General features: G+C 52.7%; 7 protein-coding genes across 7 annotated transcripts; 2 read left to right on the top strand and 5 right to left on the bottom strand.

Moving 5' to 3' along the window:
* Positions 1-6193: 6193 nt before the first annotated feature.
* Positions 6194-10914, bottom strand: J4E93_005935 (uncharacterized protein; the record flags this gene model as incomplete). The annotated part of the gene is made up of 3 exons (XM_049343853.1): positions 6194-8867; positions 8944-9960; positions 10757-10914. The coding sequence occupies 3 exons, from the start codon at positions 10912-10914 to the stop codon at positions 6194-6196; spliced, it is 3849 nt and encodes a 1282-aa protein (XP_049199086.1).
* Positions 10915-11253: 339 nt separating this feature from the next.
* PCA2 (putative proteasome subunit alpha type-2) lies at positions 11254-12261 on the bottom strand (the record flags this gene model as incomplete). Its single annotated transcript, XM_049343852.1, has 4 exons — positions 11254-11978; positions 12029-12079; positions 12146-12165; positions 12218-12261. 4 exons carry the CDS (start codon positions 12259-12261, stop codon positions 11254-11256), a joined length of 840 nt encoding a protein of 279 aa, XP_049199085.1.
* Positions 12262-12727: 466 nt separating this feature from the next.
* Positions 12728-13758, top strand: J4E93_005933 (uncharacterized protein; the record flags this gene model as incomplete). The annotated part of the gene is made up of 3 exons (XM_049343851.1): positions 12728-13046; positions 13258-13607; positions 13657-13758. 3 exons carry the CDS (start codon positions 12728-12730, stop codon positions 13756-13758), a joined length of 771 nt encoding a protein of 256 aa, XP_049199084.1.
* A 606-nt stretch (positions 13759-14364) lies between these two features.
* J4E93_005932 (uncharacterized protein) lies at positions 14365-17394 on the bottom strand (the record flags this gene model as incomplete). The annotated part of the gene is made up of 1 exon (XM_049343850.1): positions 14365-17394. One exon carries the CDS (start codon positions 17392-17394, stop codon positions 14365-14367), a length of 3030 nt encoding a protein of 1009 aa, XP_049199083.1.
* A 1043-nt stretch (positions 17395-18437) lies between these two features.
* Positions 18438-20886, top strand: J4E93_005931 (uncharacterized protein; the record flags this gene model as incomplete). The annotated part of the gene is made up of 7 exons (XM_049343849.1): positions 18438-18645; positions 18693-18731; positions 18784-18843; positions 18891-19259; positions 19308-19893; positions 19943-20238; positions 20303-20886. The coding sequence occupies 7 exons, from the start codon at positions 18438-18440 to the stop codon at positions 20884-20886; spliced, it is 2142 nt and encodes a 713-aa protein (XP_049199082.1).
* A 285-nt stretch (positions 20887-21171) lies between these two features.
* Positions 21172-23587, bottom strand: J4E93_005930 (uncharacterized protein; the record flags this gene model as incomplete). Its single annotated transcript, XM_049343848.1, has 3 exons — positions 21172-21191; positions 21248-21771; positions 22146-23587. 3 exons carry the CDS (start codon positions 23585-23587, stop codon positions 21172-21174), a joined length of 1986 nt encoding a protein of 661 aa, XP_049199081.1.
* A 1118-nt stretch (positions 23588-24705) lies between these two features.
* J4E93_005929 (uncharacterized protein) lies at positions 24706-26857 on the bottom strand (the record flags this gene model as incomplete). Its single annotated transcript, XM_049343847.1, has 3 exons — positions 24706-25864; positions 25918-26384; positions 26432-26857. The coding sequence occupies 3 exons, from the start codon at positions 26855-26857 to the stop codon at positions 24706-24708; spliced, it is 2052 nt and encodes a 683-aa protein (XP_049199080.1).
* Between the last annotated feature and the right edge of the window lie 475 nt (positions 26858-27332).

The following is a 27332-nucleotide window of genomic DNA, read 5'->3' as shown; positions in this document are numbered from 1 at the left end:
CAACCGGAAAGCACGAGAACATGGCAACGCGCACTCACGATGCGAGAGCTCGGCTGCGGCACGTTGGATGTCACGACTAGTGCACCAATATCTGAAGATCATATCAACATCGTAAGCACGACCCCAACATAAGCGGGCGGGAGTCCAAAAGCACAGATGATGATGTAGTCATGAAACAGTGATGGAGCTGTATCCGACGTACCTGCGCGAATTGCGATGCTGCGTAGCTACCGTCTGCCTTGCCCAGCCAGCACATTGCTGGCCTGAAAAGAACCACAGCACTATACTATTTTCGTATACCGACTCGTTGGTTAGCAATCGACCCATTGATTTTGGCCCTCATTCCAGGGACGCGGTCGTCGTCCGTTTGTTCAAGGCAGGATCGGCCCATTTCGCTTCAACCCCATTTACGCGCCGGCGCTTGCTGCGCCGCAGCACTCCTCCAGAGCGTGCAAGCCACCATCATATCCAGGCGATGCTTACTGGACTAGACCAAGACGTGGGTTTTGGGAAGGCCTAGCGTTGATCAGCTGGGTCCAGGACCAGGTTTTGGCTCGCTTTTGTTACGACCGCGCCGCACAAGCCGGCGCTTAGAGGAAGGATGACGGACGGGACGTTTTTTTTTACGCCTTGCACACCTGCCCGATTTACGTGCCTTGGGTGTTTGGAAGTGAGACATACGAGTGGACTTCATATCGATATCGTGAGCTGTGGGTAGTGCCGGTGGTTTCGCGGCTTCCTTTGTTGGGACGGCCTGCGCACATGGCTGCCATGGGAAGTGCAGGTCATCGGTCATCGTAAGGCTGCATGGTCATGACCGCGGCTTAAACGCTTGGAATTCTGTCCTTACCACCGTGCGGTCCATGACATGCCTAGGTCATTCAGGCTCAAAATCCTTAGGCCGAAGGTTGGGTCGTTGTTAGTCATGCTACACCTGATATCATCATGGAAGCGGTGTTGCGTCTTCGTTGTTGAGGAGTATGAGCGATGAAACGAAATTGAAGATCGTGTTGGTTGCGACAAATATGCGTTTACTCGGCTAACCTAACCTGCATATGCATACCCAGTTATTTGGGATGGAGTAGTTGTTTTTTCCTGCACCTGCATGCATAGACCTGCGGTCACATGTTTTCAGCACATACCTCATACGTCGGAAGAGGTTGCTTCATTAGCTTAGGTGGAGTATTCAAGAGCTTGCGATGTTGGATTGCTGCGTCCAGTGAATCTTTGTCTTGTAGCGCCGGCCGCAGTTTACACCAGGCCCGTAGCTTCGTACGGGATGACCTGTCTATCTCCAAAACATGGCCCCGATAATTTACCTGAGGATACCATATACTGCTGCTTCGTTTTCTGGGCTAGAATTGCCGACGGCGCAGTCGCATGACAAGTTGAGCCGTGTGTGACGTGAATATATTTTCCCATTCGCTGCTTTCCGATGATGTGGCTCGAGGACGGATCGCTCCTGGTGTGTGCGTAAGGCTCAGCGTGGTCGCAGAAGAGGTCGATGCCTGGGATCAAGGATCCTGCAATAGTCCGGATAGCCAAACCTCGGGTCCAGCTCATGTGTTATTTTCCGTGTGCGTATCTCCGTGGCCGGCCGTTGTATACGATACGAGATGTGTCGCTTCCAACAAGCATACACTGTAAGCACCGCCATGTCACGATGGATGAATTGTGGTGATCGGCAGGCGCTGTACCCCGTGCTACTGCTCCAACTACTATCTGCGTAGTGCGGAGGTTTGGTGCAAACACTAAACTATCATCATGGAGATAGCGTGAGAGTTAGTACCGTGGGAACTGCCAAAACGACGTCACTGCTCAATCTTCTGGCAGAGACCACACTATACTGAATCGGCCCTGAGTCCTGGCGAAACCCGGTAGCCGTTGGGGAACTCACCGCGCTCATGACTCGGTGGGAGAGACATGTAAGGATGCGGGGAGCTGGGTTCCCTGGAGTACTTCGCAAGCTCAGAGACCCACTGTGCATTTCCAATTCCAATGAATCGGCATGCCACGTTTTTGCGCGCTTAATCGCCTGGTCGAGATCAGCGTCGATCTAGAGTTTTCCTTTTGCCGTCTCCCAGCTACCGGCCCTCGGTCTATTGCTCGATAACGGGCTTCTGCATGTCATTCTGGATGGTATCCAACCAGATCATATCAAGCATCATTTGCCTAAAGGGACCTAACATGTCTGGGTGAAACAGGGCTAGCCCATATCTTTGGCGTCTTTGTCATGGCCTTGCGCTACGGAATGTGGCAAGCCCTTCCGGATTCTTTTGAGTGTGCGCATGATTCGTCGAAGCAGAAGCTGTCCAACATGAAAGACAACGAATCATGCGCGCTTAGCGCGTAAAGTCCCGCTTTCCCTGCAGTAGAGTGAATGTGCTGGCGTGGAATTGGCACTTCTCATGGTACGAAGCCGTTGTCAATCGGTGGCAGCTTGGGGTCTGCGAACTCAAAAGGGTGAAGAGATCGAAGTGATGGATCGAGAGACCGCTGAAGATGGAATCTCGATCCGTGACGGTGATCGCGACACTGAATATCCTCTCATGCCTATCAGCCGGTCTAGCATCAACATACGGGATGCCAAACATGGGCAATCTTGGTGGTACTGGTGATTGTCCGGCTTCTTCGGCTCATCAGTTGTCTCGTTTCGAGGGTTTAGCTAGACCGATTGGACGCCCCTTCCGTTGCAATCGTGCACTCTCAACAGAGAAAGCAGATTTCCCTCGGTTATTGCCCCGCCTGATCATTGTGCATCCATCGTCGATCAATCACGGCTGATGAGGAACCGGCTAAGGCGCTGATTAACGTGGGTGTTGGTTGGGGTCCACCTGTCGCCGCCGCTGCTGAGAATTCTCGCGCCATCTGCCGTTTCCAAGAGTAGACGCCCGCATAGCCTTCCAGCCATGGAAGTTCAGGCTCGGTCCGTTGCAGTGCGAGGCGTAGATGGTTGAAACGGAGGACGAAGGCACTCGCAGTATCCCTAGTTGGGGTGCGGATGCCGCTTTGACGTCAGATGCTCTTACCACAAGCAGCTCCTTCCGCATGTATGCGAATCCTGATCATGGGGTGTCATGTAGACAAGTCAACGCTCGGAGTGGATCAGCTGCAGCATGATGAGTGCAAGAAGAGCGATCGGTGCTGGACACTGACACTGACTTGCAAAGTGGGGAGGAGAAACATGCGTAATCAGCTTCCATTCCATTAAATTCGCGTCAACTCAAGCAGTGCAGCTTGATCCAAACATCGTCACTTGACTCAACAAACACCCAAATAGAAACCAAATAGTACCCCACAAGAACTGAAAACGCCCTCGCAACGTGTTCAAAATAAGAACGACTGCGACTCTCCACGCCCATCTGCACTGATGCTGCAAGATGCTTCCTTTCAGCGCCGGCGGGGTGCGCACTGATAGAATGGTTAGCGCAGTGCGAAACCGTGGAACTGATAGACTGACCATGCAATGAGCGCACAGCTGATCCTTTTGGTCGACGAAGTTGTAATTTGATGGGTGACCTGCCTGCTGCCAGTTTGGGCATGGATATTTGTTGTAGCCACCACCTGTCGCGCCGGTAGGTCTGCCACCAGTAGACGACTGTTGCATTTGGTTTGAACAAGACGACATGATGAAGCTGGAGAGAGGATGAAGAGACGATTGGAAGTAGGTGTCGAATCTCGATATCTTGCAAGATGAAGGTCTGGAAAAATGATGGCTGTTCCGTAGTTATATATTTCGTATCGAAGACACTGCGCGCTTTATAGTTACACAAGATACTTTTCTCCATCGAGTCTTGCTATGCGGTTTCCGCGCCTCAATCAAAGATCACTAGACAGAGCAACGGTAGCTAGGTAATTTTCGCCCCTACCGAGAGCAGTCACATTGCATTGATGTTCGGGCCCGGGAAGTGGCCGTCAGGCAGTCTTGTCAGAACAGCGAATACGCCACACGGCACCACGAGCGCCTCACCACAACGGAGCGTCGGAAGGAAACCACCTCAACTGTGCCTCCGCCACACTAGTCTGCAACTCCCGGAGCCGCTCTGACAACATAATTTCTCCCGCAACACCTATCGTGCGATGCCTATTCCGCTCTGCCCTTCAATTCGGCTGTGCCGAGCCGGCCCTTTTGGCAAGCGCCGCACACACCGATTACATATTGCAACAACACCGGACAGCCTGAGGCATCGAATTTTGGGTCCACTCCAACAGCCCTACCAGCCAAAAAAGCTTACGTATTCCGCTCCGAGCATCATCGAAGTGTCTTACATCGGACCCACACATATAGCCTCCCCTGGAAGCAACAGTGCTACCTGTCAAGTGCTTGCGATCCAACATGGCGCTAATGGTGAGTGAATTGGCTCCTCCCGAGCTATGGATTCTTGTATAGACCGCTGATCAATACCGCTACATCACAAGATGCTCAACCGATACCAGGCATCAGCCCGAACTCTGCTTGACCGGCACGTCATTTCATCCGCATCCATCCAATGACTCTGCATGGGGTCTATTACCCATATACAGCATGCCATACGGCCCGATGGCTGTTGAATGAGACATACATACCAGCTTCCCGGGTAGAGCTGAGGGGACTCGCCGCGTTGTCGGACATGAGGCCGGTCGGCTCTATGGTATCATACGACTACCCTCAACAACTACGTACACCAGGACATCAACAAGGCATCCAAGGGCATATCAAGGGCATAGCATAGCATATCAAGGGCTCACCGGTCCTGTCTTAGGCAGCTTCAGAGAAGATTGAGTTGCCGAGACTTTAGGGTCGTGTGAGCGCTGGCTTCCGCGTCGGAAGCAAGAGACACTACAACCACGTATCTTTCACAAATCCTAGGGTAACGTATTATCCTGCATTCCATGTAAGTTGATACTAGAGTCTTTATAGCTTAGAGCTTTTATTGTAGGATGCAAGACTTACGTCTGGGTTTGAAGACGATGCTAGAGCACGGGCTTCTCGGAGCAAGTTCCTAAGAAGTCGACGCCAGACTGCGATCATACAAATCGAAGAAGGGATTGAACTAACTTTTTTGGTTATCGCAAGGCATAATCATGCCCTTGAGTACTCTAATGGCGTATTCTCCAGCCAGTGAGAACGCTACTCGCGCCGGATAACTTCAGCGCTCCAAGCCGCCATACGGATCCAATGACTGACGCCACGGCCGAACTGACGAAGGAATATATCATCCAGCTGATATCGTCAGAGTCAACCCAGGCAGAGGATTCTGAGCTTTTGGCTTCGTTTCGTTCAGTTTCCTCAGGCTGCATCCAACGCATAAACGCGCTTCAAACATCCTCCTCCACGACCGTGCCGCACGGCTCGCTCGATGCGACGACCGCGACCTTCAGCCACGAACTTGGCTGATCGGGATAAATGCTATCGATAAGCTACGTATTTGTCATTGTAGGAGAGGAAGCATACCTTGGATGGTAGGGATGAGTGGTTGACAATGACAACTGAGAGACGAAGTGGACAGAATATCCCAACGATTGGCAACACAGCTAGGATGCTATTGAAGAAAGACATGGGAGTGAACAGTGGCAAAAGCTACTTTGCCGCTGGCGATAGGCACAAGCGGTCTTCTCGAGGCTGCACCTTTCCTCTCATCAGCATGCTCGGCGTTTCCGACTCCAGATCACACCCTACCCGTCTTGGCAAAGGCTTCCTCGGAGATTTAACTCGCGAACGCTTCGTTTTGAGTACGGCGCAGTACCAATCACAACCAACGTGCAACAGTCATCGTCATTGTGCAAAAGCAAACAATGCGTTATCGTCTATAAGCAATGACTACCATTGGGCAGACTACGTCTCGGCAAGGCCTCCGTATGCCAGAGGGGTAACTAGGATACTCTATAAGCGCTTGAAGTACCTCAAATGGCTTTTATGAAACCTCAATTAGGTTCGAGGAAGGGTGAAAGGATGCGGGGAACCAAAGTATACTCCAGCGGCACTGTCTCACTACCTGGGGGCCAAAACCGATACTGACATGTTGACAGTCGTAGGCAGCAATGAACTTCTACAGATTATGATAGGCGTGGAAGAATTCAGTAAGCCACAATCTATACAAGGGGCGGTAGAGATGGGAGTGTGATCAACCAGTTGGCAAAGATCGTTGCGTTATCGTACCTGATAGGCCACCGTCTGTTCAGCATCCTCCAGCATGACTTCCCCCTCTATGCATCAAATCTCCAACATGACTCCACCGCCTTCTTCAGCATCGAAGAACTCATCTTCCTCTTCCGATTCGTCCTCCTCGGCTACCGGCATTGGTACAACAGCAACGCCCCCATCTTCCTCGTCTTCTTCCTCTTCCTCTTCATAGTCCTCTGCTGTATTCGTTGGTGCAGAATCAGTATCACCGCCTTCGAGCAGCGCGATAACCTTCCAGGCAGCGATAGTCTCAGTCTGTAACCTTTTGACACCCTCGACCACACCTCCCACATCCTTCCCGCCGATCCTCACCTGAACCCTATACCGCTTCTCCGGGCTACTCGCTCCTTTACCACAATTACCTTGCTCGCTCGTGACCCGGACGTACTTGATACCCTTATCCGCCGCAAGCGTATTGATCCGCTCTTTCGGATGCCAGCAGTCCACACCATCCCTCAGAATACGCTCGAGACATGGCAAGATACCCAGACGACGGACAAATTCCTCGCACACGGGGATGGAGCCGTGGGAATCGATGTAGAGGGCGCCGATAACGCTTTCGACTATGTCGGAGAGGAACTTGGGTGGGTCAGTGAGCGAGAGCGCATGCCACGGGAAGCGGTTATCATGCGCTAGAGCTGTAGCGATAGTACGACGAGCCTCGGTATGTTGCTGCAAGGCTGCAGTTCGCCCAGCAATCAGCTCTGGGCTTGACGATCGAAGAAACTGCCATAGAGCTCTATGATGCACTTCTGGCTGGAAGGTCGACTTATTGGTCAACTCTTCCGCTACCGTAGTCTCGAACATGCAGTAAGTCAAGAACGCGGCATTTACCATTGCTGTCCGGACGCCATGCATCTTCCAATGCGGCAGCCTCGACTCATGGGCATAGAGCCTCTTCGAGATGATGTAGTCAAGCACTGCATCTCCGAGAAACTCAAAGCGCTCGTATGAGCAATGTACGTTCGGGCCACGGAATGTAGAGTGGGTAAGCGATTCTAGTAGAAGGTCCTTCTTGTTGAACGTGTGGCCAAGTAGCTTCTCGACCAAAGCCAAATTCGTTACTGTGTCTTGAGACGGAGCTGCGTTATAGAGTATCTCGTTCGCTTCCGGGATCGGCGTCCATTTCTCTAGTGGTAGGAGAGCTTGCACACATGCGAACGCTTTGGGAAAGCCACCAACCAGATACGAGGCGCCAATGAGCGACTCTATGACGTCGGCGATGAGTTTCGATGACTTCTCTTGCTTAGCCGGCGGTGCGGTATCAGTGAGTGTATCACTAATGTATCGCGGCTTCCACTTTGCGCCGGTAAAGTTCTTGTAGAAGATGAACTTGTCTAGGCCCGCAGCTAGTGTAGCTCGCGCCAGGTAGCCATTACTGACAAGCTTGCCTTTCTTTCCAGTGAGAATACCCTCTGGCATGATGAGGTTTGCTGCCATTAGATGAAGCGAAGCGACAAACTTCAAGATACAGTCTCCGAGAAATTCCATCCTCTGGTAGTTGTCGCGCTTGTCGACCGCAGATGAAGTAAGTGCTGTGATGATGACCGGAAGGTGTGATACCTCGAAAGCAACTGGCCGAAGAATCGTCGTCCGAAGTGTATCCGCAATCATGTATACCTCAAGCTTGTGCAGGATCGATGGTAACAACAAGGCCAGAATGGCGTATCTGGTCGGAAGACTTTCCACAAGACATGATGAAGCTAGTAGACTCTCTACTTTGGTATACGCTTCATTCTTGTTCGCGTTCTCAAATACCGCATGTAAAAAGTCTCGACGTTTAGGCAAACGCACAGCTTGTATCAAGGTTTCGTCAACGTCTGTCAGGTCTGGAGATTCTGGAAGCTCGATTGACATAGGCATGAACTTCCGGAGGTCTCCTTGCAACGATGTCAGACCCCAGTTCGATATGTCCAAATTTCCTTGGGCCAGGATTTTGGTAGCTGGTCGCTGGCCTTCCGTTGTCGCATTCCACTCGTATAGCTCATTCTCTGTCATCATGTATCCCGATGAATCGCATGGAGCAAGTAGGCAGAGAAAGTCGTCGACCCCTTTGATGATCTGTGCTCCGAAGACCGAGCGCAAGATCTTCCACGTGATGGAGCGCAACAGATCAATGTCGATGTCAACCAAAGATGTACCGTGAAGAGCGGAGGTCGTAGCCGTGTACTGCTTCGATTCGTTCCAATGTAGTAAGATATTAGGGATCTCGTGCATGGGAGCTGGAGTCAGTAGTATCATGCGCATCGGTTCCTCCCCTGGCGTCTTCACCTCGAGCAAGGTGCGGTACCATAAGTCAGGTTCGCATTCATGAGATTGCGCGACCACTGCCCACGGATCGAGAGTTTGAGAAACAGGTACAAGGGATGGGCGATCGTCGGGAATCTGGTATTGGGCCGCCTGGTCGTCTCCCTCTTCTTGGACAGGGAGGAGATTCTCGTTTACCAATCCGTGCAGGTAAAGAGCTTTGTATGCCTCAAAGGCAGCGTCTTTCTGAGCCATTCGCTCGGTGCTCCACGACTGCAGACTCTTAACTTTCCTCACAGTAGGGTCGACAGAAATTGGTAGCGTAATGGTAGCAGTGATCCGCCCCAGGGTATTGGTAAAGTCGATTTCAGGTCGCGTGTCGACGTAGGCTTTGCCCCCTAAACGCGCGCAAAAGTGATAGAGATGTTGAGCCGCGTTGTCCAGAGTCAACAATGCACTAGTGTCTCAAGTAAGTGAAGGCCGATTTGGCGAGGTACGAATGCGAACGCTGCTAGGAAAGGCTTCTCACTCACCCGGTGCTTGGGACACGGAAGGAGCGCTCGCCCACTTCATCCTCCTGTTCTGCCTCCTGAGCCACCTTGACTTTACGCTTATCGTCTTCATACGCTCTCCTCATCTCAGCTTCAAGCGCTTGCCACGATGTTAGAGACCGTGTTTCGCCAGTATCTGGGACGAGGATGAAATAACGCGACTCCTGCCGCCTTGCCCTTCCGCGTCGCTGAACAAAGCTTTTCAAATTCTTGGGTCTTTCGAAGCATACCACGAGATGGCAACTAGATACGTCGACACCTTCTTCAAGAACAGTTGTAGCCAGAACGAGATTGATAACTCCAGCACGGAAGTCGTCGAGCGTGGTTTGTTGGTTGGCTGGTTCTGCCAGAGCGCATACGTTTATTTTGCGCTTGCTTGTCTGCGATGTACCGACGAATGTTCCTACCCGCAACAGATCCTTGGTTCGTGGGTGGCATGCCAGAATTTCAGCAATTGATGCTACCCAGACTCGCTGTTCAATAAATACAAGACCGGTAAAGCCAGGGGTACCATTGGCTTCAGCAACCAGAGTGTCGATAAGCTTTTCAACTTTGTGGGACATCTTCTCGATAATGGTAGCAGGTGAAGGTGCAGGCTTTCGAAGGGGAAGGCCTTGGAATATGCTCAGGAGATGTTGTCGCTCATTGGTGGTCAAATCCAGTAGCTGCTGATCCGACTCGTGGGTTGTCTTTTCGAACTTGCCAATGCATTGATGTACGTAGTACTCCATTGCCGAGATTCCGAGCTCGTCTGCCATGGCCTCAGCTTTAGACACCAGCTGTTTCAACTGGTCGAGGCAATAAGTCTTGTTGCTGTTCCACAGCTTGTTCAGCTGCCGAGAGACATCGAAGCCACTCTTTTGTTGGTCCAATAACGTGACCACGTATGGATCTTTTGCAAGATCATAGGTGCGTAATGCATGTTGCAACGCGAGAAGTAGTTGAGAATGCTCCTGCCCTGGGACGTTTAACGCGTAGTTGACCTGGAGTAATTCCGGTCTATGAACATGTCGTATAAGTTCGGACCTATGAAGCTTTGGTGTTCTTACGGTGGCGTGCAGATTCCGCTCAATCTCCCTACAAATATCAGAACAGTACCCGCGTCCAAACAAGCCAAACTTACTGGAGACCCTGCTCGCTGGCTGCTGCTTTCATAACAGGGCTCGCACTCAGCCCAAGAACTTTAGGTAGTGATTTGCCACTATCATCCAATTGAGGTATATAGAAATTGGACATGATTAGATTTGCTGGGTGCTTCAAAGTACAGTGATGCGCTAAACAATGTTAGCGGGGCTTTCTCCTGTCAACGCAACACACTGGCCTTCGTCGAAGATTAACAAAGCCAGCTTGCTGAGCTTAACAAATCCGTGTGTGAGTGCGTCAAGCAACACCCTGAGAACGCATTAACGGGCGCGTGTGGCTTCCTTTGCGCCCATGCTGTGGACTTACTGGTGTGTTGAAATTACGATGCGGATGCGATCCAAAACGCTGTCCCACTGCGCCTGAGTGGTCCAGAGATCAACGTCATCTCTTCCGCAAAGCAATTGGTATCCGAGTCCAGGTAAATGAGACTGGAAGACCTCATGTTGCTGCTCGCATAGTGTAACCGTGGGTGCTAGAAACCAGACGATCTAAAAAGTGTCCCGAATTCGGTGAGATGAAGTTTAGTGTGGGGACTTAGCGGCAGGTATCCGTACCTTGTCGGGCTCGCAGGTCTCCAACTCCGCTCGTGTCCGTTCGATGGCTCTGCAGACTTGTCAGTAATATTTCCTCATGGCGACACTCTTCTACCTACATGTGCGTCTTTCCTGAGCCGGTGTCCATAACCACGATGACGTTGCCGTTCATGCTCTCCTCCACCATCTCAGCCTGATAGCCTCGCAGTTGGAATGCCTCACTGGGCACAACAGGAGGGGCTTTAGCATCGTTATCATCTTGCATTGGCGAATCCATTTGTAAATCGAGATGATGCGACACAGGTAAAAGAGCGTTGAAAGTCCCAACTTGGTGTTGGGTCTCGGTGCTCAAAGGCGACAGGGTGCTAGCTTAGCCTTGTTCTGACCGCGGACAAGCGATATGCAGAACCCCTCACGTACTGCTATCTGCTCTCGTTGTTGCACAAACAACCCAATTGGGGTTGTCACGTCACTGTCTACGAACCAATAGGATCAAGTGTTGGGCATTTCAAGACATCATTTTCGTAAATGCTACATAAGTCGCTTCATGCCCTTAGCACCAAGTCCATCTGTACCGACTCGGAGCAGTATGGTGCTGCGTCATAACCTTCTACCCCTACAAGTTGGTGAGGTAGTCCTCAACCTCGGACGGGCTCAGCTTCCTGAACCGTGGTCCGACGGCACCTTCGACACCCTCAGTGCCAAGGAGCCTCTCCTCTGGTGGTCCGACAATGCCAATCTCAACAGTCTCGCCGTTCATCTCTCCTTCTATGGTCTCCTTGAGAGTAAGCAGGGCAATGTGGATAGCGTCCTCGAGCTCGAGGCCGTCGGTGTAGCGCTTCTCCAGGAAGGTCTTGGCGCTTGTCGCGCTCTTTCCTATAGCCGTAGCCTTCCAAGGGAAATAACTGCCGCTGGGGTCGACCTGGTAGAGACTGGGTCCGCCCTTGAGGATTCCACCAGTCTTTCCGCTGACCTTCTTCTTCTCTTCGCTCGTCTGCTCTTCGCTCTTGCCTTCGGCCTCCGGCTCGATACCGTCATCCCATCCAGCAATCAACAGACTAACGCCGTACGGCCTGACACCACCAGACTGTGTAGCCTCCTGCATCACTCGCGCCACGTCCTGTACTAATATCCTTGTCGGTGGGTATTCGTTGTAGACGCGCTTGTAGCCGGTATGTGAGACCTTGCGGGCCTTGTCGACGAGAACGCGGTAGTCAGGGCCCATGCCCGAGTAGACCATACCGATGTTGGGGGTTATGAGACTGATCTTCGATGACGATTGCGAGTCGATGAGCGGCGATGACGATTTCTTCTCGGTAGCGAGGACAATTCCGTTGGTGGCTGTGAGCTCTAGTCAGCGCTGTTGGAGGCTAATGGACGATATAACACACCCTTGATTCCTAGTGAGGTAACACCCTGGTTGACGGCGTTCAAGGCATACTCTGTTCAGGCATTAGATGCGGTCTGCTACAAGAAGGCGGAACTCGTCATATCCCTAGGCCGCGTACCGATTTGTACCAGCTTTCCGCTACATGAATGTTAGCAAACATGTCGTGCGTAATCGATAGCGCAGTGTTTACCTGGGGGAGAATGTGGTGAGGGAGAAGGAGTATCGGTCCGCCATGACGGTTACTTGACAGAATCTATAGACGGTATGTAGGAAGGCACGTAGTCGGCGGCAGGGAGACGTTCTGTGGGGTTGGTAGACGACGCGGGTACTGGAGGCGATCTGCTAGAGCTCCAGGCTACCCAGAGCTTCGTCGCCGAAAGCGCCAAGACCGGCGCTCGGCGTAACCACAGCTCCGGTTTCTTGAAGGAAGCTGCAACCCCGAATTCTTTGAGCTTCCAGAACTGCTCCTCTAAATCACCACCACGTTTACAACATCCTGCCACCGTGTCCCTAGTGTCATACCGCCAAAGGAGGCGGTGTCGGAACATGATCCGCACTACCGAGACACTTAAGTTGGCGAATGTCTTCCCCGCGGCTTCCTGATTGATCACTTCGTCATCTCATGCCTACCCACATGCTATATTACTGGTAAGAGCTGCATTAACCTCCGCCTTGTACCTTTACAGTTTCACAACCCGCCATGTCTTCTTCGTCCGGATACCAGGCCATGCCAGGCTGGTACTGGCCTGATGACGCGCCCAAGACAGAACCCGCCCACGCGACATCCTCCTCCACAGATTCCACATCGCAACCGCCACCTTCAGCCACGTCCAATACTAGCAACAACTCATCATCGCAGTCGCGCAGCTCAAAACGCACCCACTGGCCGCCCAGACAATGCAGGATCTGCCTCGAGACAGTCCAGCCGACATTCAATGTTCCCTCGCAAAGCCTTCCTGGCTTCTTACAGTCGTCCAACGTTGTGTACGAAGATGAAAGTGGCCGACTGATCCGCCCATGTATGTGTAAGGGATCATCCAAGTATGTTCATGAAGCTTGTTTGCAAGCTTGGAGGCATGCAGACCCTGGCTATGGGCGTAGGAACTACTGGCAGTGTCCAACTTGTGGCTTCAAATACCGACTTGCACGTTTAGGAGTTGGGCGTTTCATAGGCAGCGCTGGTATGTATTCTATTTCACTTCAACAGGGCATTGCTAACATAGACTACAGCTGCTCAGGTTGGTTTGACTGCCATTATATTGATATCCATCGTGTTCATCCTCGGCTTCGTTGCAGATCCTATTATCAACTTGTATCTGGACCCATGGAGCTTTTTATCCCCCTTTTCCTCGTCGGAGTCTGACTACGCTTATTACTACGAGGATGAGTCGGCCACTTGGTACGAGCACTTTGCGAAAGGCTTCGCCAGCATGGGTGTGCTCGGTTTCTTGAAAGTCCTCATCGCCAGCCCGCTATCTTACTTCAGGATTGGAGGCGGTCGAGGTCGGACGACTGGTCGAGACAGATATGAGCAGGTCAGCTGGATCATCATCCTCATCGGTGTTGGCACATTCCTAGCGGTACGTGGACAGCAATCAACATTCTCGTGCAAACGCTGACAATAACCAGGCAGTATACAAAGGAGTCCGTGTATGGAGTCGCCGAACGCTTGAGAAAGCTGGCGAGCGTGTCATGGATGTCCAAGGTGACAACGACGACGATGACGAATAGCCATGGCTGAAATGCGTGCAGTCGCTATTCCGTTTTCCTCCACTCAATGCTTGGTTCTACACTTTCCAAATTCCGCACTTTCTTAAATTGCCACAAGTTATTCCTCAATACTGTGTCGATTAGTCTACGTGCGAAGATCGAACCAGCCCACGACCTCCATATCGACATTGCGCGTTTTGTGCTCGTCGGCTTTGTGGAACGTGGAGCTACCTGCCATTGGCACTCATTTCGTCTACCTTGCCTGCTCCTGGAGCATCCCTCTGTGGCTTGAACGAAAACAGGCCTTTGGCACATCTTATGAAGACTTGTAATGAATTAATTCTTGGGAATCACAAATGAAATCGCGCTCCCCCTTCATCACTTGCTAGTGACACCACCATCTATGAATCCCAAATAACGCCGTGGGGTATGCACCTCAGCCAAGATATGCTGCGAAGCCTGCCCGTCTATAATGGCATTGCTCTGCGATACCATACGCCCAAACCAAACCAAACCAAACCGACCAACCGTAAACAAACGAGAAAACGTACAATACAATATATAGGCCCAGGGTATCAATGTAGAATATTAAAAGCCACCTCTTCTCTCTCTCTCCTTTTCTTTCGCCTAGTGATCGCCCAAACCGGGCTTACCACCCTTCATAAAGACACGCTTGGTCGCACCAACCTTGCCTAAATCACCAAATTCTGTCTTCTTTCCTCCTACAGCGCTGCCAGGGCGACTGTCACTCCTACTGTCGGTGCGCTCGAAATTTGGATGGCTTGAGGTGATGACGTTGCTGCTCACGGTGCGAGCCTGCTTCATCATGCCCTCAATCCACTCCAACTTCTCGCCGCTGAGATCCAATTTCTTGGCTGACGGGCCCGCCATTCCGACTTCCCTACCCTGCCAAGAACTGCGAGATGATGTCGTCGAGGGTATCGTCGGGTCTTCAGTAGTGGCACCTGGTGTTCCAGGAATAAAGCTGGGCATCGGCGGTGGCGCTTCGTCACTTGTAAAGGCTAGACCAGATGACTTGACGGGTGTGGTAGATGGGCTGGCCAGGGGAAAGCCAACACTGATGCGTCTTTCCATCTTACTCGCTCTGCTGTCTGGTCTTGTCGGCGAACTATCGGGATTCTTCACCTCCAGACCCAATACCTCAAATTTGCCTTCGCTTGCTGTTCTACGACCGTGGTGCTCGGCGTACTGGCGCAGGTACTCGCCTAGGTCAGACCAACCACCTCCGACACGCACCATGACACGTTCGCCGTTCTCGCCAACGCGGCGAATGAACAGTTTGATGGGCTGTTCTTTGCCTGGTTGGGTGAGATGGTACAGCTTGATGTCGTTGTCGCCCCTTGATGCTGCAGCTGACCTCCGTCCTGCTGCAGCGTTGTTCAGTTCGAACTCAGTCTTTGCAGGGGACAGGGTGAGCTCAGGAGACTTCAAGCCGCTAACTGAGCGAGCTGCGCGTAGATACCCACGACTACTCTTCGCAAGAAGGCCACGAGCCGACTTGACCTCGGGTGCGTCGGGACCTGGGCCTGACCTGAGCCTAATATGGGCGGGAATGGTCGTCAGAATGTCGGAGATCTTTCGCTCAAGTTCTTCAGCGCTGTTGTTGGCTTTCTGAGCAAAGTGCGTTGGTGGCCATGGCGCGCTTGATGTGTCATCAGCCGTGGTGGTAGTCTTGACTGGTCGACGCTTCGCCATGGCTGCATTCAGTTCAGGACGCGGCGCTCTCATAGAACGGTTAGTGGCGTTTCTGACCGAAGGAGACTCCTCGATGGTACTAGGTGGGCTTGAATCTGGCGATATGTCTGTGGACAGCGAACTAAGACTGCCCCTCCATGATCGCGGCGTTTGAGGAGGCTCCATAACGGGGCTGTCCTGTCCATCGTTCTTTGTGATCGTGGGATTGCCGAAAAGCGCCAAAGGTTTGGGCCTGCCTTGTAAAGATGCTTGGGATACATGGTCGTCAGTCTCTGTATGAACAGCGTCTTCTTCGGGGCCTTCATCAAGATCGTACTGTACAACAGTGTCGCCTTCTTCGAACTCCGAGTCTTCGTCACCAGATGCCGGTCCTGATTCGAAGCTCATCTTCTCTACATGTGTAGTTGCAGTAGGGGACTTCGATGGTGACGCGAAACCTTGTACCAGACCATGATCGGTGGCATCGGTCTCACCCGAGACTTGTCGTGCGTTGCTGGAACCGATAGAGGTATGAAGTGTTGAGTTGCTGCTACTCGATGCGTTCATGGCATAGTCTCCAGAGAAGATCCCACGCTGGGGCGCACTGAAGTAGTCATCCTGCATGGCGTTGTGGCGGCTGCTCTGCGAAGAAAGCTTGGGTGGTGGCGATTGGAGCGTAGATGCGACAGAGTCGATTCGAGCATTGAGAGCCTCCAATCTGGACGTTGTAGCGGATTGCACAGCTGCAGTGGGTGCGACAATGGACACATCGTTACCAGCATTGACTGATGAGGATGCAATTGTTAATACTCGCTCGCCACCTGTATGCGCAGTCGTACTCGCGTCGAGCTCTGATTGTAGCGCAGGTTCAGGGGCGCCCTTCTCGATAGTGTTAAATCCTTCCCCCCGTCTCCGAACCTCGAGATCGATTACCCTCCTTCTTGATTCGTGTTTCCAGCGCCCATAGTCATCCTCTGTAGCTTCAAAGACATCTATCCAGTGCTCGGGTAGACTGTCTTCCTGTCCTTCGAGTGTATCGAGCATCTTGTCTAGTTGCCTCCCCAAGTCGCTGACCTTCTGATGAAGCACAAGCGATATGGTGTCTACTGCCTTTTTCCACTGCTCGAATGCAGCGTCGGACGTGTCTGCTGGCGCCTCGATGGCATCCCAGCCTAGCCGCATAGCTTCTTGCGCCGTATCGAGTTCGCCGGTGTAACGGGGGGCTTCGCGGAGGATGGAGACGCGGGCGGTCCATGTGCTTAGGCGGGCTTTGAGCTGGGCGTGGTGCGGTAGGGCGGATAGTAGGGTCTGGGTGATGAGAAAGGAGAAGTCGTCCATGACCTTGTAGTGCTGGCGGTTGGCCTCGTAGCCCGCGGAGGACGGCCTCGACCTGCCTGCCGGGTGCATATCCAGCACATGCTTCTTCAGCTCTTCGACGTCAAGCTTCAGCATCTCGTCGGCGATGTCGTCGAGGCGCGCCTCGTGTTGCTCCACCTCGACCGACAGCATCGAACCCCAGTATTCTAATGGCGGCATGACATTGCCCATGTCGGAATCAGCGATATGCTCCCTAATGCGCAGCTCGATGCTTTGCCTCCTCTCCTCGCAGACCTGGGCGCTGGGCTGCTCGAAGCTGCCCGACCACCCCCATTGCTCAATCTCGGCGCACCATATCTTCAGCCGCTGCGCAGCCTTGGCAACGCGCGATCCCAAGTCTCTCTCGGCGGCGGTGAGGGTTTCGATGCAGGAAAATATTTTGTATTCGTCGCGTGTTGTGTCGAACGGCATGGGCTTCTGTGTGAAGGCGCGGAGGGTCGTCTCGGGTGACAGGTCGCGGAGACGGCTCTCTTCCGAGCTGCCATACGTCCTGCCTCGTCTGCCGGCGGGTGACATGGCTGGTGATGGGACGCGACGGGGTGTGAGGGGCGGGATCATGCGCATAGGCGACCGAAAGACGTCCATGATGGCGGCTGGCAATAGTTGAAAGAGCGACTGGTGACAAGGAAGGTACAAAGGAGACGAGTCTCAGACAGAGAAGGTGCGGCTGGCTTTGTCGCTATCAATGCGACGGTCAGTGGTTCGTATCCTTTGTCGCCTTCCTGTTGCCGTCGTGTTTGCGCTGCCGGCAGCCCAATGTTTATTGACTGACGCAGTCTTCGCCGAACATGTTGCGCCGTGCACTCTTGCATTGGTTCACCCGCCTTTCGATATGACTAAGCCCAAAAGCGTGCTAGCCGCAGATCACTTTCGGACTCGACTCCTGCGCCCTCACGAACATTGCGCGTTATCGCATTACGACGTAAGATGGCACCTTGATGGACCGCACAAAATATTTAAGTGAGATTCTCCGCGCATCGTCCCTGAGCTCTAGTTCTGTGTCTTCTACGCTGCCAAGTGCATCGCGGAATAAAGACGCGCCCATCACGCGTCTCCGCACTCCCCCGCATTCAACTTCACCCGGCCATCCTCTGCTCTGTGCCGTCTACGCAGAACCATATTATACTTTCCACCACCGTTACTTTTCTTCGGACGGCTTTCGGGTCAGCCTCTGGCGACGTGCACGGAACTGTCGCATCGGTATCCGCGCTTTTCCGATCTGCTATCTGACCGTCAGATTTTGACCGCAGAAGATACGTGCATCGAAGCGGCATCTCTTCCTCATTCCAGAAGCTACCCCACCACGTATATCGTCATTGCTCTCTGCCAAGCACCTTAATGCTCCGCCCCGCGTTCATATCTCTCTGACCTTCCGGAGTGCGTTAGCCAATTGCCTGTATACCTCGCGGTTACGCAGTGCCTGCGTCCAGCTACAGCTACCCGCATGTCGGGATACGATGGCACGAAAGAGCAGGGAACTCGCCAGGCTCACCTGCTCTCAGTAGAAGCAGCTATCCTCGGAATGGAAACCTTGACGTTATCGTACCGAACGCCGACGGAACTGTCTGCAAGTACTTAAAGTACCATGCGACCTACCATTGTGCGGTACCCTTCTGCCTCTGTGAAGTATGCATTTGTCAGTCAATATGAGAACGGCACTTCTAGCGCTCGCTGCCATTGGCGCTCAAGCCTGCCAGCGTGAACGTGCATTCTTCCATCACCCGCATAAGCATGTCAAGAGGCAATCCGTCTTCCCTCCAGCATTGACACCCAATGAAGAGATCTTGCTGAACTCGTTTGATTCCGTCTCGATATCGGAATGGTCATACTACTACAGTATGGCTCTCAGGCTCGACAGAAAAGTGTATGCTAACAAAAAGCAGCCCATGGCCAGCATTTGGCCGGTCAGAACGAGTCAATGGGTATTTGAAACCTTTCCGGGCCGATCCGACATGTAACTAATCCTTGACACAGCACAGTGGACTGCCGACAAATGGTCTGAATATGGCTTCACGTCCAGGCTCGACGAGTACTGTATGGAACTGTTCATAATCGTTACGGCAGGCACTAAAGAGACGCAGATGTCTTCCTCAACTATCCTGTATCAAACTCGCTACAGCTTACCTATTCCAACGGTAGTACTTACACCCCGACCCTCATGGAAGACGTACTGGAAGCGGACGAGACCACCAGCTATCCCAACAGTGTCCCCGTCTTTCATGGCTACAGCTTTACAGGCAACGCATCTGCAGAATACGTTTACGTCGGAAGAGGCCAGCAGGTCGACTTTGACCGCCTCGAAGCTCTTGGTGTCGAGCTTGAGGGCAAGATCGCTCTAGCAAAATACGGTGGACCATTCCGTGGACTGAAAGTCAAGAATGCACAAGACCATGGCATGATTGGTGCTGTGATCTTCACCGACCCTGGTGACGATGGCAACATGACTGAAGGTGAGCTCATTTGATCTCTTCCTAGACCTGCTTATTGACGATTTCCAGCGAAGGGAGTGGCTCCATACCCCTACGGCGGAGCGAGGAACCCTTCAACCGTTCAACGTGGATCCGTCCAGTTCTTGTCAACTTATCCAGGAGACCCAACTACTCCAGGTTACGTCTCCAAGCCAGACTCCCCGCGCGCAGATCGCACCGATATCACCCCGCAGATTCCTTCCCTGCCTATTTCCTGGATTGAGGCTCAACCGCTTCTCCAAGCCCTTAACGGCTTTGGAACCAACGGCACCGAAGTCAACAGGACGCGTTGGGTTGGTGCTATCCCCGGCGTAGACTACTTCACTGGCGAGGGATCCGGCGCATCGCTTTCAATGAGCAATGTAATGAACGACACCTATGGTACCATCTGGAACGCAGTAGGTATCATCAACGGTACGAACGAAGACGAGGTCGTCATTGTGGGCAATCATCGTGACGCTTGGATTGTTGGCGGTGCTGCCGACCCCAACTCCGGATCTGCTGTACTCATTGAACTTGCCAAGGCATTTGGTGCTCTTGCCGAGACAGGCTGGAAGCCAATGCGAACAATCGTTCTCTGCAGCTGGGACGCCGAAGAGTATGGTCTTGTTGGAAGGTAAGACTACAACCTCACATGAACGAGCCAGGGCACTGATGAATCATAGTACTGAGTGGATGGAGGAGTACATCCCTTGGCTGAAGAATGCCGCAGTATCCTACCTCAACATCGACGTTGCGGTCAGCGGACCAATCCCAGACGTTTCCGCAACCCCAGACCTACACGCCATCGCCACTAGCCTGATGAAGAAGGTCGTGTACCCCTACCGCAACGACACCGGTCTCACCATGTACGATGTCTGGTCGCACGAGAGCGGCGAAGTGGGTGTGCTAGGCAGCGGAAGCGACTACACTGCTTTCCTTCACCGTGGTATCGCATCCATCGATATGGGTGCCGGAGGTGGTCAGTAATATTCCTCTGCGAACTGTATGCGAGACAGATACTGACTTCGTACACTCATTTCTAGGTCCAAACGATCCCGTTTACCCTTACCACAGCAACTACGACTCGTACCACTGGATGGCCACGTTCGGAGACCCTGGATTCGTCACTCACAAGGCGATGGGCCAATTCCTCACTCTCCTCTTGTACCACATGGTATCTGACCCCATCCTGCCACTCGAGCCAGCAGATTACGTCTCAGAGTTCAACACTTACCTGGAAGCTCTTGAAACGGACATCAGCAGCAGCAACTTCACCGTTGACCTTACAAACCTCACTGCCGCTATCACCCGATTTGAAACCTCCGCCCAGGAGTTTGTCGATCTGAGAGATCAAGCTGTTGCTGCGAATGATACGGAGCTCATCACTGTACAGAACCACAAGGCGAGAGATTTCTCCCGAGGCTTTACCTCGCAGGGTGGCTTGCCTACCAGAGAGTTCTATCAGCACGCTATTTTCGCTCCTGGACGCGATACGGGATATGCGCCTGTGACGTTCCCGGGTATCACGGAAAGTATCACGTTTGATCAGGATGCGGAGTTAGCGCAGGAGTGGGTGCAAAAGACTAGTGATGCGATTTTGGTCGCCGCTAGCATCTTGAAGACCTAGAGAGTCGACCTAAACGCAATACTGCGACGACAGATTCGGTGGTAGTGGAGGGTCGAGGCGATACCCTAGTAAAGGCCTTGATAAGGAAGAGATAAGTCGTCAGTAGTAGAAAGAATAATGATAATGTATGCTACAGACTCCAGGCCTCACCTCTCCCTCTACTTCACAACAGCAAGTAAGAACCCATCATAAGACTTCTCCCCCACCGTCTGCAACACGACCCCATCCAACCTCTCATCCCTCCCCACATTCTCCACCACCCTCTTCGCCCCCGCAACCCTCGGATCATCCGTCTCTTCCGCTAACTGCCCCTTCCGCACCACATTATCCACAATAACACATGCACCCGCCTCACACATACCCAGCGCTATATCCACATAGTTCCAGTTATTCTCCTTATCCGCGTCGATGAAGACGAAGTCAAATTTCGGCCTCTTGCCGTCTCTAACCTGCTGTGCCAGAGCAGGAAGAATGTCCAAACCAGGCCCTTCTATGACGTCCACATTGTCTTCCAAGCCCGCGGCCTGGATATTCGACCGTGCGACATTGGAGTGGTGCATATCGACTTCGACGCTTGTTACGTTCACATTGGGGCTGGACGTTGCGAGCCAGATGGTGCTGTATCCGCCCAATGTGCCTACTTCGAGGATGTTTTTGGAGCGTGCGAGGCGTGCGGTGAGTTGGAGGTATTTGCCTTGGGATGGCGAGACGGCGATATCTGGGAGACCGGCTTTCTGGGAGGCGTCGAGGGCGTGTTGGAGGGCGAATGGGGAGGGGGTTGTGCGCGTGGAGGGGTGGAGGTGGCCGAACGAGTAGGTGTCAACAGCTGTCCATCGTGGGTCCTTTTCGTGGGATTGCCCTGGCTGCGGCATGGTGAGGATGTTACTAGAGCTTCAAGTATGGAAGTTAGTTGCTGGTTAGTTACGCGCTCTGGATGCGCGAGTTAACGCGTCTTTATAGACAGATCACGTCGGTTCTGTCGGCCATGTCGGATGTCACCCGTATCTCATATTGCATCCGCCTGAAGAGCATTGAGCAGTCATTGGATGGCATTGGGGAGGGGTGGTGGATGAGCATTCAGCCAGCTCGCGGAAGCTTGCTATGGGGCGATCTGATAAGCATAACTCCGAGCTTCGATCTCCGATATCGCCGAGCACACGCGAGCAGTCCACGAGGCAAGCACGCGAACCAAGCAACATCAACAAAGGGAAAGTAACGATTGTATCATTCAATACGCCTTCGCCATCTCACCTACATACTCATTGATCGCCTTCCTGATATCTACCTTCTTCACAGCCTGCAGGTCCTTCAACTTCGCGTGTGAAGCTTGGTGCGCGAGCCGTCGCGCTTCCGGGGGCAGGGGCGGAAGTCCTTTGTTCACGTCCAGCGATGTGACACGCGTTACGTGCTTCAATGGGCTAGGCCTGTACGGCCGGTGGAAACCATACGGCATGATGTTGGTGGAGTAAGTGCTGCAAGGCCTTGGTCTGCTGAAGCTCGAGTTGTGACTCCCTCGTTGGGATTTGGCGGTGTCGCTGGGTACTTTTGGGCTGGCGCGATGGCTGTTGAGGGTTCGCATAGCGTTGAGGATGTGAGCTGAGGTGGATAGATCTGATTGGGCGTTTGACGCGTCGGCGTGTTCCCTGAACGCAGGATGGCAGTGGTTGGGTGCTATCTGGCTCGCGCCAGAAGCTCGTAACTTGGCATTGGAAAGTTTGGCTTGCAGCTTCTGGTCAAATTTCTCCACCAGAGTGGTGTTTATTGTGGAATGGGATGTCGTTCTGCTGATACGCTTCCAGAGGCCTACAGAGGATTCCTTGGGACCTGGTGAGTTTGGTCTTGCGTTCTCGTGAAGGCTGTCGTATTTCCTCTTGGGCCTCAGCCAGGATAACATGGTAGGTCTCATTTTGGTCGCCTGAATACCAATTTCCGCTTTCGAAAAGTCGACCGAGTCAGCTGATGAATCGGATGAGAAACATGATCGGGATATCTCATGGTCTTCGCTGGAACGTCGTTCATCAGATTGGTCTAGATCTTCGACGTCATCCTGTCTGGGTGGCTGCTCCGTCGCTCCATCAATCCTTACAGTCTTTGGAGGATTTCGGGGTTGAGGTGGACCGTGGTGGCATACGTCTATGCCGTTGGACTCAAGAACTTCCGCTCCGCAACTTGGCTCACTAGACTGGACTCTTTCGTTTTCAATGCCACTCATTGTTGACGCATGCCCTTCTTTCCCAAGGGTCGCTACGTCCCATTCAACAACTCCCGACCGTCTTACGGAAATCCGCCATGTACTATTACGCGCATCCGATTCTCCGACAGCTGTAACCTCTTCTTGCGCGAGATCGTTTTCCGGGAGATTGCCATCATCGGGCGCATACTGGGATACAAGCTCTGCAATGTCGTCGAAACTCAGGTTTTTGTTGCGGAGCAGGTAGGAGAACCTGAGCCAGTCCAGGTCGCTTGTCGGGCCGAGGGTGACCACCATTGGCGTACGTGGAGCATCAAGATGGAGGTCTTGGAGGTATTCATGTTGCTTCCCTGTTTCCGTGCCGGTGCATTTGTCGCTCTTAGACTTCGGCGCGGTGTTCTGGTGGACCTCCAAAGCACTATCCTTTCGTCGGCGACCTCCACCACAGGATTCGCAGTTCGCCCAGCAGCCAATATCTTCACTATCGCCGCCTCCCCGAAGAGGCCACATGTCGCCGAAGGTGTGGACAAACGGCGAAGGCGAAGATGCCGGCGAGTCCACCTTGCGACGACCATCAAGGAACCTGACCACTCTGATAGAGTCATCGTCGTTACCGACGATCTCATTCATCAATGGCCATTGTTCGTCCTCTTCTCCCCCACAACAACTGATGCGTTCCAATTCTTTCAACGCAGCTTCGAACCCTGATCGAGCCTCACTTAGCAATCCTCGATCGGGACGCATCGTCTCTCCTTGGTAAGTCGCCACGGATTTTACTCTTTCTCCTTTTCCGTTCTCTTGCATCTTGCAATGCTCTTCACGTAACCTGGTTGCGCACGGTCGGCACCGTACCAGCGTGTATCTAGGCCAGTCTTTACTCTGTCCCTCGACTTGGTTTGGATCTATGACTGTATGTAAGACTCCCTTCTGGTCAGCTGGCTTTGAGACTTGAACGAACTCGTCAGGATGACCGCAGCTATAGGCACGGCGAAAAACGTATGGATATGCTGGGGGTGTAGCTTTGTGAGTCGTCACAAGCTCAGTCTGCACTTCGACTACTACTGGGTTCTTATCAGCCATGACTCTTTGTGATAGTGGGGTCTTTCCGCGGTATTACTCGGGAAACAACAAGAGTGAGGAATGACACATACAGTTGGATGTTGGTGTTGCAGTTTGTTGGCCACGCGGTCACTATGTTCGGGGCCGATACAACACGATTGTGCCACCTCAACGACAACGACGCACCGCGCACCGCCGTGACATAGCATTCGGTTTGAAGAGCGAATTTCCCAAACATTTGAAGATGCAGCGACGTTAGTCGTCTTTGTGAGGCGTCGACGTTACGCCACACATCTCGTTCCGTCGATTTAGCGTCGTCAATGATCATCGTGACTAGGGCTATGTAAGGGTTGAAAGGCTTTTCATTCAAGATTATTGAACCCGCCGTGGCAAAGTTCATTATTACGCTGTAACAAGTAACGCCATATCACCATATCCATCTTTGTGACGCATCCGTCCCCCGGATATCGGATGTGCAAATGACGCTGCTCCAAAACGATAACGCCGCGCTTGCTAAATGACCAGAAAACTACAAGAAGATCTAGAACCACACCGTTCGCAATAATCGCCTACGCACCGTAGTTTTGTCCCGTACTCACGGCTGCATATCCGGCTGGCGCGTGACCCATATACCCTTGGGGGGCCAGCGGATCGTGGCTTGACATCGGGGGGCTCGTTATCGGCGGACTAGCAAGCGGCTCCATAGCGTAGCTCTGGGGCCGCGAGACGTATTCTGTGCTTTGTGCCGTGAGCGGCACCATGTCTTCGGGTCGTGTGCTCCACCGTGCCGTATTGCGCATCTCTTCCAACCCCGCGTCGTGCGGCACATGCCCGTGTGCCGCACCCGTCTCGTGCACGGATTCATGAGGACTATGTCCGTGTCCGTGGTGTCCAGGCTCTTCGTACTCCAACGCATATGGTTTCCCGCTCTTTTGGAGTTGCCAGTTGCAGTAGATTGAGCTTAGCTTGTCGCTGACCAGGATGAGGAAGAGGAATACGACGCAAATTGGTAGGAGCGCAGGGGACTCAATGACGGCATGTAATCTCTCCGTGTCAGCCATGAGAGCCAACATTGCGCCGCCAACACCGAGGGTAAGACCACGCGATATGATAGACGTGAAGTCGAAGAGGTCGGCCTTGTGACGGCGAATCAACAAAAGAAATATGATTAGACAAACGAGAAGGAGGCAGAACGACGACCAGAAGTAGAGATAGACGAGCTCGAAACCTTTGAGACCGACTTCGAGAGGACTGTAGTCCTTTAGTTTGTCGACTGGGATCTTCATGCCGAGACCAGTGTATAGGCCGTTGTTGAGAAGGTGAGATACGTTCTTGAGTGCTCCGGGCCAGTCGTCATCTTCCTCGCCCATGTTGTACTGTGTGGTGTTTTGCTGCGAGCAGATGTTTGTAGCGTTACCGACACTCCAGATGGCCGACTGAGCTTGGTTGTAGAAGCTCTTAGTCTCATACTTGCTGTCAAGCTCAAAGTACTCCAGCAGATATTGCAGCTTATCCTGAAGTTGTTGACCGTCAAGATGATCCGTCTGGCAGTATTGCAGGATGGACGTAGTGACTTTCCGTGTATTTTTGGCAACGTAGCGGGCCAGAGCAACTTGTTGCGAGCCTTCCACGACACCGACAATAGCGAGTTGAAAGGGAAAGTGTAACAGCGACCATATTTGCTGACGAATAGTCCCGTAGTGACCGTGGGGAAAGTTGTCGAAGTACCTGAGTATTGTTAGCCCACATGTGTCATGTCTTCCATACCTGCATGTACTTACAGAGCCCAAATCAACACAAGAACCACGATGATACACATGATCAAGAAGCACCCCTCGACTTCCAATCCGTGCTTACCCATCATCCTGCTCACTGTCTTTGTGACACCAATCGCACCCTCGCCAATGACGATGATGGTCAATAAGCTCATGCGCTCCATCAAGTGTGTCTTTTTGAAGCTCATCATGCGCCAGAAGCAAGATATAGCAACGACTGCGACGGCTTCAACTACCATGACGACGTACCAAACAAGGTAGACCAGGCGTCTGCGATGGTCGCCCTCAACCTTGAAGGCGGGTGTCATCCCGGCGAATGCGCCCATGCCGATCGCATAGACTGCGAACATGAGAATGATAGGAAGGTAGATCTTGGTATACTTCGCTCTCCAGGTAAAGAAGAGCACGACTAGATATTGGATGGCGAGAAGACCGCGGCTTATGACTAGGGTGTAGCATAGGATACGGAAGTTCTACGGGACTTAGCATATCTTTTCCTCAATTTGGGCAATGAACTTACGGTATTGTTCCCTTGACCTTTCGCGCTCGCTGGGTTGAACTGGCTTCCGACTAGCGCCAGACCGACAAAGACGATGAATTGGATCGTCTTGCACACACGCTCATAGAGCGAGTCCCGCGCAAAGCGTACATCATGCAGCGTGATCTGGAACCAACACGACCACAAGATGCCAAAGAAACCGATGTATGCCAGCAGGTAGTCGATGTCGGTAATGGAGTGGTAGGCCGTAAAAGTCGCAAGATTAGCAACGAAGAACAAATCGAAGAAAAGTTCCACGCTATTTGCTTCGTGCCGTTGAGAGAAGACGAGGTGTTCGTGATCGGCACCAACTAGCGGGGATTCGATAAACGGTGTTGTCTTGTGCAGCCGTCTAAGATGCTTTTCCGCATCAACATCGCGTTTGTGGCCGTGAAAAGTCCAGCCCATGATGCCAATCTCCCACGAAGTCAACGAGAAACAACCACAACTCAACTACAACGGTCGGGAAAGGAGCAGCGAGGTTAAATCAAAGACAGACGGACAAGGCTACCAAGACAAATACGAGCAGTTTTCGGCCCTGCAGAGATTCTTATGCAAATCCCAATTCGCATACTACACGCGACACGAGATAGCCCCGCAAGCTATGGCGCATGTTCTATCTTAGGGTTGGAGGCCCAGGCCAGCAAGTACGGTTCCGCTTCGAGTCCGCTAGCAACGGTACCAATAGCACCGCATAGCGGCGCGTTACACGGTGGGCGCTGGCGGAGCGCGCATGGCGGGTTAGGTCGTGCTAAGCCGGAGGAAGCTTTCACCACCAAGCCTGCGCGGGTCGGGCTCAGCAGCAAAGCCAGCGCAACAATGCTGACAGCGCTATCGTGAATCGGAAGGGCACAGATGCTGGAGTACTGGTCGTAGCGTACGT

Source organism: Alternaria ventricosa (assembly GCF_023758065.1).
Source record: "Alternaria ventricosa strain BMP 2768 chromosome Unknown scaffold_9, whole genome shotgun sequence".
Classification (NCBI taxonomy): Eukaryota; Fungi; Ascomycota; class Dothideomycetes; order Pleosporales; family Pleosporaceae; genus Alternaria; species Alternaria ventricosa.
This window is presented reverse-complemented; position numbering and strand designations above follow the sequence as displayed.